Here is a 14,099-nt window from a genome sequence, read left to right as displayed (position 1 = left end):
TACTCCACAGTCATTAGCATGTTATTTTTTGCTCAATAGACAGATCCCAATATAATTATTTGCTTTCAGAGCCAACACCTCCTTGTGTGACACCCAGAAGCTCACACCTCACCAAAACTCTGCAGACAAAAACAGACAGAGGAGCATTGCAAAATGCGTAAAATGCACATCAAGTGCAAACCCACAAATGGTTACTATTTTTGCACTATTCCTCAGTAACAGGAGATTTCTGCAACTTCAGAACTCTGAAAGCTATTCCAACATATGATGATAGATGCCTTAAAGAGAATACTAGACTAGATTGTAGAACATCTTTGATAAAATGTAAAATAAACTTACTCTTCTCAGCAAAAGCAGCTGCCCTAAAATTGTTGAGGAGAGGAAGAGACATACATAATGTTATTAATAACATTATTAATAAATATTTTTTCTGTAAATTAAGATTGTTGCTATAGCATTAAAATGCAAAAATTGTAGCACTTACTTGAGTCTCTGGAATTCTGCATAGGCATCATCAAAAGCTGTAACAAAGCAGTTGACAGAGTTATTGTACGTGAACATCACTTACATATGGGGCTCAGTATAAGCATTTAAACACATACCCATACTAAAGCTGTTTTAAAAACATTGTTACACAGTACCAAAATGGAAAACCAAACCTCTGGAACCCAACGGTGCTAGTGGTAAAAACAGATTAGAGACTAAAAAGATCATACCAGTTATGCAACTAAATTGCATCTGGTTTTGACCAAAGGTTTTCCATTTTTACTACATTGCTCTGTTTACTCCTGATTAATTCTACCTAATCCATGAAGTGGATTTAATCCATAAATTATGGTCTTATAAATATACCTTGCCCGGACAGATCAAGTGTTCGTTTGAAGGATTCCTTGTCACCGAAGATTTCAAAGGTGTAGTTCCCTTTATCCTTTTCAGTGGGTTCAGTTATCTGCAGCCAGGCAAAATTCTCTCCACCTCCAATCTTCATCTTTTCACCAGAAGAAATCTTAGATTCCCTTGAATGAATAGAAATGGGTTTGAACATTATTTTCATGTATATTTTCTGTAGGAGACCATCTATAAAAAATTACAAAGGATAACACGCTATTTCTAAATTACAAATAAAATGCAACTAATGAGAGCAATTTCACAGGAGATTCTTTTCTTTCTAGCATGGGTATGAAATAGAACAGGAACAAAAAATCTTTGCCTTCCATTAACTTCAAAAACTAATTAAGAAATCCGTGGAAGACTTGCATATAATTTATTATCCTCATATCAAGTCAAAATATACCTTTGTTTGTTTGTTCATTTGTTGTTAAGAACAAGACAAGAAGCAAATGTTCTAATTGCAGATAATTAATAAACATGTCTTAAAAGAAAAAATGTAGCATTCAATTGACTTATCATCATTTCCTAAGTTAAGAATATAAGAAATGCTCTGTTGATTCAGATTAGTGGTTCTTCTGGTCCATAATCTCTCCTGAATAATGGAAAAATGGAAATAGAAGAAGCTATTTAGGGAGAGCATGCAAACCAAGCTATTTTCAATGGTTTGCAAAGAAATTTCTTCTTTCCCTCATAAACTAAAGACATTTTTCTCTACTATCTTCCTCCCAAGCATCTTTAGCTGGATATTTATTTTCATATATATATGTCAATATATATATATGCTCATATATATATATATGCTTGATATTAAAGTAATCATTTGCTTCTCTTTAATGAGTTAATTTATTTGCATAGACAGGGCTGATGTGGCTTCATAGCTTGTTTGACGAGGAAAAGGAATTTTTACTATTTCCCTTTCTGTAAGAGAACTACATAGAGTTCAATGTACCAGGGTATATACTTGGATGGAAACTGTTATTTATTACAAAATACTACATTCCCCACCATGCCATGACTGGATAATGCATACTGGCTTTATGACTTATGTTTCCTGCAAAGCAGTATAGTTAATTCAAAGTTAATTCAAAGCAGTATAATTCAAAGTTAGCCGGAAATTTGCATGCTGTGTTTTGGGATATGCAGACAATAGTTAAAAAAATAAAAGGAATTATCTAACCTTTCTTTTCTCCAGGAGTAATTCTTTAAAATTCCATTTGAAAAAGCAAGAAGGTTTGGTGAGTCTGGAGGATGCTGGCTGGTTGGTTGGTTTCAGTCTTTGTTTTTGTTTTAGCTTTTAATAACAACTCTAGCTTCTAATCATAGTATTTAATGAAATAATTGAAATGTTATTTGTTCAAAATCTGTGTTTAATGATGTTCAGGATGATCAACATGTAAGGTTTACCATAAAATCTGGAATATTAGTATGTGGGGGAGGGAGGGAGACAGCAAATACAAATATGTATGCTGATTGTTTCCCTATTTGCCATGGAACATTCTCTAGTTTTACATTGCTAGGAAGTGGATGGTGGAATGGAACATCCCCTTTAAAACTCAAGAAGATACAGTAGAAGGCAAAGGCAAAAAGATATTTTTCTTCACCTTTTCTTCATACAAATATCACATTTACTGAAAGAAGGAGCAGAACCTGCTGAATACAAAGCTTGAATTATGAGTACAGCTGAGTACCCTTGTGGAAGCCTGCTTGAGCTCCCTGAACCTGATGATCACTGACACTTTTCTTACATTCCTAATTGACTAAGACAATGTGCAGCCAAACCAGCCTCTTCCTGTCCTGGTCAGAACACTTCACTGTGTGTCATCTTTGGAGGTCATCAAGGAATGTGAAAGTTAAAAAAATTTGAAGAGTTTTAAAATCCTTCAAAGCCCTACCTGCAGTTTCAAAAAATGAAGGCCTAACATAGCAAAGTATTTGAACATACATTTAACTGTAAATACACAGATATATAAAGAGTACCTCCAAAGGCTAACATTAATGCAACAGAAGAGACTGGAAAAGTATCTGGAATTTTCCAGCTCATTTCTAGTCATATTCTCAGCTCTGAGGGCTATTCTCAAAATATTCGGTACTTCTTGCCCCTCCTCCCTGTGTCGTTGAATATATTTTCAAAGAAAATGAATAGAATTAAAATATTTGGGGTTATCTAAGACTATATATTGAAAACTGTTGTGTTGTTTGTTGTGTTTTTTTTGGGGGGGAGGTGTTGTTCGGTTCAGGATTTGCTTTCTTGGTACAGGCTGGTGAGAGCAGATGTTTGGTATTCACCTACTCCTGGAAGAGAAATTTCATCTATTTATAGAAAAGGGCAACCCTGAGCAGAAAACTATGCTCCAATATTTTACTATCTTTGAACCAACTAGATATAGTGGAAGACAAACAGTCTGGTGTTGAATAAGAGGTTGAAATACTGTTGATTCTTCTTTTCTGGACATTACAACCAGGTATTGGACAAGTCTATTAATATTTCTTTTACCATATGTACTATGTGAAAAGGGAACATAAGATGCTGGAAAAAAAAATCACTAAAGTGCTCCACTTCCTAAATGAATGCCACAGCATAATATATAGTAAATCTTAAAGACTATATTTTTCTCAAATAAATTTGAATGTACACATGAACTTGAAAAAATATTCTTACCTACCTGTGAGACCAGCTGACTTTCATTTCTTCATTGTAGTACTTCAAGAAACACTGAAGCCTTATTCCTTCTTCAGTGCAGAGTATCTTCAGTGGAGAAGCTGTCTTACCTACATAAAATAGAATATATGCAAATCAAACAGGATAATGGAATAAACAGAAAACAGTCAAATGGACTGTTTGCAATACCAGGACAAAAGGAAATTCAAGATCTGATCCACTGTTCTCGAGTACCACAAAAAGACAGTGATTCATGCTTCTCAAAGATTTGCTGATTTACATCAGGTAAAAGTTTAGCATGAGTTTATGGTTTTATTGTCATATACAAGCATTATGACTGCTTTGTGAAGTAATAAGCTACTTATGTAATTACCATGAAATAATAGTACCATGATTTTATTTGCATACAAATTTTATTCCTGTACAACCCCTGTTCTTTCACTGGAATGACTCCCAGTTTCTTTCTGTCAATAGGATCAAAATCTAGTTCTCTCTGTATCATAAGGCTCGCTTACTAATGGGAAGTATGAAGAAAATGACTGCTATATCATCGTCACAGTACCTAAACCAAATAAGCCAGGTGGAACAATTCTTTGTTCCCTTTTAATAGTGTCAATTAGCAAGGTTGAATGCCTGTTCAGAACCTTAATAACATGCCCATAAAGATATAAGCATCATGACTCCCATAGATTTCCCACTTACAATAAAAATTGTCTGCCTCAGGCTCAGATGACTTTTTAATAAAAAAAAAAAAAAGACATGAAAATCCAAGAGAGACTTTGCTTACCACTGATTCTGCTCAATGCCAGAATTATATCATCATACACTGAGGAGAAAAAAAAATAAAAAGAAAGCATACGATCAAAGTTCAATCAGAATATAGCTTTGTTATGTTTAGTTTAATTAAAATGGTATGGGAAATCTTCACATCCTTAGGCAAAGAAAAACATTAAAATTGCAACAGGTATACAGGACAAATTGGAGACTGTCTGCGTACATTATATGAATTCTGTGCTGCGTTAATGAATATCTCTGCTGTATGCGGAGTCAGATGTGCTGTCAAATTTTTTCTCTTTGTATCCTTCATGCCAGAAACAATAGAAGGTCGTTAAAACTTGATAGTTCACATACAAAGAAGAGTTAAGAGAAATAAAAATTACTGCATTTTTAGAGAAACAGTTTTCACCTGCTCCCTGTAGGATGGCATTTGGCAAATGTAAACTTCTCGACAGCAGGAAGAAAACAGGTATCATATCAAGCTTTTGAAAGATGACAGAGCTGTTGGGTTTGTGGAAGGGGAGAACCTCAGACAAAAGGTCAGAAGACTAGGGCACTTTCTGTAGCACAAGTATCCTATTCAGTGTTACTGTGTAGGATGAAAAAGGGAGAGAATATCTGGTAACACGTAAAACCTTGTGTAGATGCCTATCATCAGTGCATTTTCAACTAGATCCTCTTATCTATGTTTGCATTTATTTTCATTTGAATTCCAATGAACATTGAGCTCAAACTAACTTGCCTCATAGAATATGCAGTTTCAAGAGCCCAGTTCTTACTCAACTTCTCTGTTTATCAGGGTCAAATCAACCATTTAGGGGATCCACTGACTGGTTTAATACTGTAGTTCCTGTGGTTTTGCTGGTTAACATTTTCAAAGCCTCCTGGTTCCACAAGTTAGACATGATATTTTCTCAAAACAGGCATTTCACTGTCTACATTTCCAGCACAGGCTAGTTTTTCTGTAACTGAAGTATACATTCCAGAAGTAGGAAGGGACCTCGATCATAAGATGGAGAACTACAGTATCTTCTGTTCATTCCAGTGATCAGGATAATTGTTACTTGAAAATCCTACTCTGATGAGCTGCAAATTCAGTTGTGTATGATTTTTATTTCTCTACATTTACAACTGGATCTGTTCTTTCACACTTTCAAAATTACAGCTTTACCATTTTACAATCAAAATAACAGTCAACGAGACTTCCACCTCAATGTATTTGGCACTTTGAAGGTCCTGGTGCCGTTAGCTTTTTTGTAGACATTAAAACTTACCAAATTTGACGGAGGGAAAGAGCTCTTTACAAAAAAAAAAAAAAAAATCCCACATAAAAGGGGAGTGTCTGATTAAAACTTACTTCTTGCCTGTGAAGGTGTTAAAGAGTAACCATTACAAAGCCCAATGTCACCCCTACTAAACTGGTCATCTGCAGATCGGGCCCCTATAACATAAGAAAAGAACTGAAAAAGGACCCCAAATATGCGTGCTGACTTGCCATTTGCAAAGATAGATCTTGAACACCTCTTCAGAGAATGTACATTATTTCAGTGCAGTAAACGGAATGTTACCTTTTCCTGATAATTCAAGAGTAGATACATCATGACCTCTATCATCTGATAGTGTTGCCTTATAAACACCTTCATCTTTGCGAGACAACTACAAAGAAAGCACAGGATATTTACTGAACAACTTAATAAGAATATATTTGCTTAACCACTGCATGCATTCACAAGTTAAACAATACACATTCTACTGTGTTCTGGATAAATAATCTTACTAAACTATAAGTGGCTTGTGCATGCTTTTTTATGCAGCTATAGTTAGTCCCTAAACCTAAAACATAATCTGATTTCAGTTCAATTGTCTTGAGAAGCTTTTTTTTTTTCCTTTCTCTCTTTTCTCTTGTTCCATAGAGACAAATAGGATTGATTCTGGTCAATAGAAATTATAAGTAGCTTAGTAAGATGTAATAAAGGGTAACTTCAACCCACACAAATTTTAGAAATGCAGTTTTTCTTCAACTAAAACTATTACTTTTTGGAGTCACTATGTGTAGAGCATGACAATTGATACATATCCTTTAACTGTCCAAGTATCAACTAAGTGGCTTTCATTCAAGTAGCAGCTGTAGTCAAATTATATATATACTAAGTAAATAATGCATTGATTACCCTTGGAGGGCTTACTTTCTAAAATCTAACACAGTGGTACTGCTTTAAAGGCAGTAGTTTCTGTTTGGGTGATCTTATTTTATTTTATTTAAAAACATGATGGGAAATATCTAAATACTTACATTCAGGTTAGAGGTTGTTTAATTTAATCTTAGATTTATACAAGCTCACAAACAACTAAATAACGGAAAAAGAGTCATATATTTAAATGATAAGTAATGACAGCAATTCAAAACAAGCTGAAACTACCCTCCCCCAGAAAAGTCTACTCAAAAAAAATGAAGTGACTGGAAATTCAGTATCCTATTGCAAGTGAAATGAAGGGAGTAAATAATAAGAATATGAAGACAATAATTAAATAAAATAATTAAATGGAATGCACATTATTCTGAAAGCAGAAAGACTTGGTCCAGGGGCGGTTTTGGCACTTGAGAAAGAAAGCAACTTTTTAAGGTAAAGCTTCAGACACAAGTTAGGTTATTTTGTTTGCATAAATATAAATCTTAGGAAGCCATATACCTCAAACCTATTTATTCTGGTAAATAAAACTGAGACAACTGTCAAATATGAGGTGCTTGAACAAATTGAAAAACTAAGAAGCAAGAAGAAAAAAAAAAAAAGAGTTCAACAAAGGATGCTGAAGCAACTTAAGCATAACCTGGCTGAGCTGATAACAAAAATATACACTTTTTTTCTAGCAGTAACAACTCACTAGCTAATTGAAAGGCAGCAAATACACCTTTTCTTAAAAATGGTTCATAGAAATCATGATAGCTGTTTTAGTGCTCTGCCTGGCAAATCTATAACACATCAAGCAGAACTGTCATTTCTAATCAGTAGGTGATACTGTACCCTGGGAATACGGAGGTGACATTCTCCCTTCTGCAGATCAGGGACCTCATCGACATCAATCCCAGAGCCATCCTTATACCACTTGAAAACAGTCTCCTTCTTTGTGTTCGCAACCTGTACAATAAAAAAGGCACATAAGCATGGCTATATCTTGATGAAATACATTGTAGTGTATGTAGTTACACAGGTATTTTCAGCATAAGAAGCCCTTTTTTTTTTTTTTTTAATATAATGTACATCAAATAGCTAAGTAGAAAAAAAACAATTCCTACTCAGCAAAATCTTAGTCCTACTTAGTCCTACTCTGTGCTGTATTTTCAGCACAGAACTGGTCAGAAGAAGTCAGCTCAGAGCTTAAGAGCACTATCAAATCCTTAAAGGCAATCCTGACAGTCTCCTCCCTTAAAGGATTTTGCATCCTTGTTTTACGGTTGTAGTTTGTCTAGAGATATCTATGAGAAGTATCTTTGAAATTACAGATGCTGAACTCTCCTTTATCGTTTTATGTTTGCCATGTGTCTCCACAGGCCTGCAACACATTCTAGGCCCTATCTGGGAGAACATTCAGCCAATTTGCAGATTCATCCTGGCCACCTAAGCAATGCCTTTCAGGGCCAAACCACAAAAAGCAACTGAAATTACTATTCTGAAAGCATTTTACTTTCCTTCAAAAAGACTTCAAAATTGTGAGCTGCACTAGAAATTCTTTTTTTACGCTACATTGTATCATATGGGAAATACAAAAACTTCTACAAATGAAGTCTCTTTCAATACAAAGGAGCTTAACAAAATGTTGCAGATACAGAGAAGGTTCTTGAAAGACCAAATTTTGCTGTAATGGTAGCAGCTGGTCTGAGCAATGCATAAATAAACTACAGCTATACCTAAAGTACTGCTATAATTTTGAAATATAAATTGTCTAATAGTGACGCTTAAAATATTGCTGGATGAATGGTCTCAAAGTGTGAATTCAAAGAAGTTAAAAGCCCAGATCTCCTTAGAAACTTTGGTAATATATTTTATTTTTCTTCCTTTCAGAAGCACTATGGTTTATTTGATATCACTATCCCCATACCCTTGCAGAAATCACAGAAATACAGTGGTATTTCTGTGCCTAGCCTGAATCCCCATCAACATGGCTTTGGTAGAAGGACAGGGCTGGCAAGATGTTTAATCCCCAGGCAGTCGCTTAAAAAAAAAAAAAAAAAAAAAACAAAAAAAAAAAAACATAAAGAACTGAACAAATGGATACTGGGCAGCCCAGAAGTTAGTTTAGTTCTGAGTTCTGAAATAGTTTTCAAGTGGCTTGCTAGGAGGAAAATATATGCACCAATTTCTAACCCTAATGTGAAAACATTAGAGGAGCCTTATTCTGTAGACGAACAGCTCTATGAAAGCTCTCTGTAGAGATGACCAGACAAATAGGAGGAATTTCCCCACCACCACCACCTTTCTCCTGTGCTGATTCCTGGAAGCTCTCTAAATCCTGTTCACATTAATCACGTATATTGCTGTTTAATAACTAGCATGGTTGCTATGTATCTCTGACAGAGTATTTAGGATCACAACCTGGCCTAAAGCAATGTCTCGCCTGAAAAAAAAATGAGCAGCATTTTACATTTACCAGTAACTACAAAGTGGCTGTTCCTGTAGTCATATGACATGAGTGGCAATTTTATTTGAACAAAGCCCGAAGGAACAAGCCTTTAATGCTTTTCAACAATTTTTCATCAAAGACTGTTAGTACTCAATCTGACAATAAATAGACTGAGATTCAGACACATGCAGTTTGCAGTGCTGAAGTTATTTCATGTTGACATTTACTATGAAAAGTTACCTTTTTTACTGTTTAACCACACACCAAAAATCTTGCTTTTAACAAATACAGTACAAATAAAGGTCAAGGCTATGCAAGAGTGGGTAGCTTCTGAACATTCTGAAATTTAGAACTACTTGAAGAAAAATGATAGTAGATGCTGGCATGTAAAGAAAAATAAACATGCAATAAAAAGGAAACACCATCAAATTGTTATTGAGATGGACAAACATGTCCCCCTCGCATTCAGGGTCTAAAAAGTTCATCAGTACAGTTCATCAGCCTCAGCTATTACGGAATTAATGATTAAGTCAAACAAAAGTCAATCAGGTCCAATCCCATAGAATGGAAGTGGTACCTGAGTACATATGCTACATTTTATGTTCTATTACATAGCACAATCTATATTTGTTCATTATTATTGACAGCACAGGAAGGATATGGACCTATTAGAACAAGTCCAGAGGAGGGCCACGAAGATGATCAAAGGGCTGGAGCACCTCTCCTGTGAGGACAGGCTGAGAGAGTTGGGGTTGTTCAGCCTGGAAAAGAGAAGGCTCTGCGAAGACCTTATCGTGGCCTTCCAGTACCTAAAGGGGGCCTAAAGGAAATCTGGGGAGGGACTCTTTGTAAGGGAGTGTAGCAATAGGACACAGAGTAATGTCTTTAAACTAAAAGAGGGTAGATTTAGATTAGATAAAAAGAAAATAAATTCTTTACTGTGAGGGTGGTGAGGCATTGGAACAGGTTGCCCAGAGAAGCTGTGGATGCACCATCCCTGGAGGTGTTCAAGGCCAGGTTAGATGGGGCTTTGAGCAACCTGGTCTGGTGGGAGGTGTCCCTGCCCATGGCAGGGGGGTTGGAAGTAGATGACCTTTAAGGTCCCTTCCAGTGCAAACCATTGTATGTAGAACCATACCTTACATATTTTACATATTTTTTTATATGTAGAACCATATAATTACTGTTATAAATCTGGATCGTACCATCAGTTATCTGTCTTACACAAGCTACCAGTTTTTAAAGTCTTCTATTTTATGCCATAGTCTTTGAGAAATTTCTGGTCAAAAGTTCTCTCTTGCATGTCACATCATGTCCTTCACATTATTCCAGGCTCTTTCAAGAGGTAAGAACACCCACAAAGATTATTTTTGCACAAAGGCACTACAAAGAGGTTAGAAGAGACCTGGATCTAGGCAAGCCCAGTCTTCTCTACAGGAAGCCAAATGAGCAGTGTGAATATGAGCCACTCTGAAGGAAATGGTATGGCCTAGGAAGGCAACAATTGCTCCTGGGATATTTTTATTACTGAAGATAGAGCCCAGGTCAGCCACACCTCTGACTTGAATGTCAAGTACCTGAAATTAGTCAGACAAATCCAGGTTTTATTGTTCATCTTCTTCCTATGTATAAATACCAGTTAAACGGCCATAAAAAACAATGGCCTGAACCTAACAGCCAGTCACATACTAACAGTAACAAACATTATAAGGTCAAAGGCATAGTTAAAAGGATGAATTTGCAGACTGCCCACATCCTATATTGTATTTACATAAAATGTTCTGACAGAACAAATGAAAAGTACACTGGTAAAAAGCATATAATCAGCCTTTCAAAATTTCTGTGGTATAAACAGGCTCTACTGTCAAAGACAAGAAGGATAATTTCAGATTAATTTGTAGAGAATTAACACTAGTATAACTGGTTCAGCAACACTTAATTAATGAAAGGATAAGCAGAGTTCATGCCTGAGGCAAATGCACTATGAGATTATAAAATGCAGCAACTATGCAGCGCAGTACCAGCAAAGGTACTGTGTTAGCTAATGAGTCCTGAGCACTAAAATGGGGGCACGCAGAATGGCAGCTTCACCACCTAGGTCAGTTCTGCTGGGAATAAATTGAGGTTAAAGGCCTCCTAATTAGTGAGCAGAGGAAAAAAAAAAAAAAAGGAAGAAAAAAAAAAGTGCATGTATATTACTCATAATGAATGATTCAAGTTAATCTAATTAAAAGTCAAAAACTTATTCAAAAGAATGAAGAAAATGAATACAGTAAAGTCTGTACAATAGGAAAAGGCAATGAAGAAGAGTTCAATGCTTGTTGAATTCAATTAACTTTGTTATTGAGACCTCTAATTAGTCATTCTAGAAAAGAGCAACAAAAATGAAAATATATCAGTTCAGAATGGCATATAAAGACCTTAATAGCAGAAGTTACTCTGAATTCTATGCACATATGCATAGTTATGATTCCAAAGTCATTAGCCAAATATAATAAAAATCCTGCTCTATAACTTCAATTCTAAAAACTTTTATTGCATGTTTGGTTACAGTTGATTAAATAATGGACAATTTGTTAGAGGAAGTTCCAAATCAGAAAACTGTAAGGAAAAGAGTTTGAACTGTGGCTATTGTTTGAGGAAGGAAGAAGGACCACTTAGGGCTGATTATTTTATTTAAATAATTCTTATGACTCGCGGTTATTATAAAAGATTAGATTATCTACATATTTCCAAAAATTGTTTTTTTCTTTTTTAATTTTTAAGACTACTCCTGTTCTACATTAAGGATTTGATCTTGTTTTTTCTTTTTTTTTTTTTTTAATGAAGACTTGCTGAAGAACAACAAGTCAGAAAGTTTGATTTAAAATTTGTTCAAATAAAAATATTTCAGTAGGAATTTTTCCATTGTAAAAACATCAAAATCTTTCCACACATTTTCCTACCTCAGCGACTAAGCAACAAATTCTAAAAATTATTTTAAGTATATTTTCTCACCTTACAAGCAAGTAGAACTTCACATTCTTCTGTAACTTCCCAATACAAAAACTCTGAGAAGTGAGGACCTAAGAAACAAAATAGTCTTAAAGCATATTTTGTAAAATGAAAGAAAGGATAACAGAGAGTTCTAGTGAAAGAAACAAAAAGGCTGATAATTACATTCTCACATGCCTACACCAGAATGATCAGAGAGCACTCCTGAACTACCCATGAACAAGAAGGAAAATCCTGCAGTAAGTATTCATTGTATTAACACAGGTGTCTAAAGTATAGATTAGAAACCTGAGGCATGTATCTATCGGTTTATAGGGTAAATCATGTAGCATTCCAAAATGTAAAACTGAGAAAAACAAGTAAGTTTACTAACTAAGTTTATGCCCAATTTCTAAGCAAGCATAGGAAAGAAACAGAATAGTTACAAACAAGATGAAGTGTTTAATGCAGGTGGAACTTGAGAATAAAAAACTGTATTCAAATGCTCACCAAACTACACTTTCAAAGCAAAAAACCCATGCCAGACAGTTTTTGTCCAAATTAATTGAAGTTAAAAAATATATATTAATCATTACAAGCAGAACAGGAAATATCCCTGTTCCCTATTTAGGTTCCAAAGTCAATTATGTATGTCCTTCAGTAAATTTACTGATATACATACTCTTTGAAGTTATTGTGGTTACTCATATCAGTAAACTTTTGAGTATGTTTTAATGTCTGGAGGATCAGGGCCTATAATTGCAATACCCACACATAGGAGGTAGCAAAGTCCTAGACTTTCACTTAAATCATTGATTGTGAGTATATATACAGTATAATTTCTTCCCTAAATCTACTTTTATCTTAGACACTAAAACAAATGTATGTACATTTGGTACCTGAAATTTTGCCTGGACAGAAACCACAGGTTCAGGATTTTAATCTTCCTTTACTGATGTTTTGCTGTCAGCTCTTCTGTCAATTATAATGAATGGACAACTTGTGTGCTTAAAACTAAACGTGCTGAAGTGTTTTGCTGGATTGGAGCCTACAGTAAGCATACTTCTCATGAATATTCAGCAAAAATAACCTCTTGTAGGGATTCCCACTTTATTTCTCTACTTAATGAAAATTCTGTCAAAAGTTGCAAGTATTATACAACAATGTTAGAAAATAAGATCCACATCCAGCAAGGGTTCAATGTCCCCTCCAACTGTATGATATACTTATCTTCTAATGAAGTCGACGGAAGTTAGAAGCACCTAGTATTCACCAGGAATGCATCATTAGCTGCAAAATGGGCCAAAAATCACTAATCTGTTCTCTTACCTTGCTTCCTGAGAAATTCCTTTCGTTGGAGCTCAGACTCAGCCAATACTGCCTTAAATGCTAAATTTCAGAAGAGGTGAATAAAAGATCAGTTAGTCACAAAAGTACTCAAGGAATAATTGAAGTTCATTTCTTCACCTGACTCACTGAAAGTTTCCATGTTTCAATGAACTTACCATCTCCAATGAGAACCAATGAAGACTGGTTCTTGGCCTTTCCATCTTGAATCTGTACTGTGTAGGTACCTTCATTGTCAATTGTGAATCGGTCCATCACCATTTCTATAATACCATTTGGACGGTCACAATTTATTTTATGCCTCTGAAATAAAGAAACAATAACTTTAGTATAGTGTTAATTACTTATGATTCACTACCAAAGTAGGCATGTTTGGATCCCCCAACTCCACACTTGATCTTTTTCATGTTTCCATTCTTTTTAATCATAAACTATAGGAAGAGGGCTGTGCTTTTATTTGCTATTGCACAACAAGGTCCCAGAGGTGGCAGGAACCTCTGTGTGCATTTGGAATCCTCAAATCATCATAATACAGACGTTTTAGATTTAAAAATAATAGTTTATTGTACTATGCACATTTGAAGAAGAGCCTCCACATCCAGCCTTTAGCTGCAGTACAGCTTCCAGCTCAACAAAGGGTTTTGCTAGTTTGAAACACTGTTCCTAGCAGAGTACAAAGATAGCTGCAAGTGTTAAGTTTGTAGACACAGACGTGGATCTTCAAATATGTACCTTGTAAATAAATCCATAACAAATTCAAACCATCATAACTACTAAATACCTCTGAGACATAAGTGGCAGCTTGATACAGGATTTTTTTCCTCACTAAAAA

The 14,099-nt window shown here is 35.2% G+C and overlaps 1 protein-coding gene across 1 annotated transcript in view; it reads right to left on the bottom strand.

Annotated features, from left to right (window-relative positions):
• The window catches only part of MYOM2 (myomesin 2), a 78,730-nt gene that overhangs the window by 5,653 nt on the left and 58,978 nt on the right, over positions 1-14,099 (bottom strand). Inside the window, 10 exon segments of the mRNA XM_040553395.1 lie at positions 340-362; positions 485-521; positions 853-1,016; positions 3,555-3,660; positions 4,338-4,376; positions 5,896-5,983; positions 7,351-7,464; positions 11,945-12,012; positions 13,250-13,309; positions 13,426-13,570. Coding sequence (XP_040409329.1) covers positions 340-362; positions 485-521; positions 853-1,016; positions 3,555-3,660; positions 4,338-4,376; positions 5,896-5,983; positions 7,351-7,464; positions 11,945-12,012; positions 13,250-13,309; positions 13,426-13,570 — 844 coding nt within the window.

This window comes from Cygnus olor, chromosome 3 (assembly GCF_009769625.2).
Source record: "Cygnus olor isolate bCygOlo1 chromosome 3, bCygOlo1.pri.v2, whole genome shotgun sequence".
NCBI classification, from domain to species: Eukaryota; Metazoa; Chordata; class Aves; order Anseriformes; family Anatidae; genus Cygnus; species Cygnus olor.
This window is presented reverse-complemented; position numbering and strand designations above follow the sequence as displayed.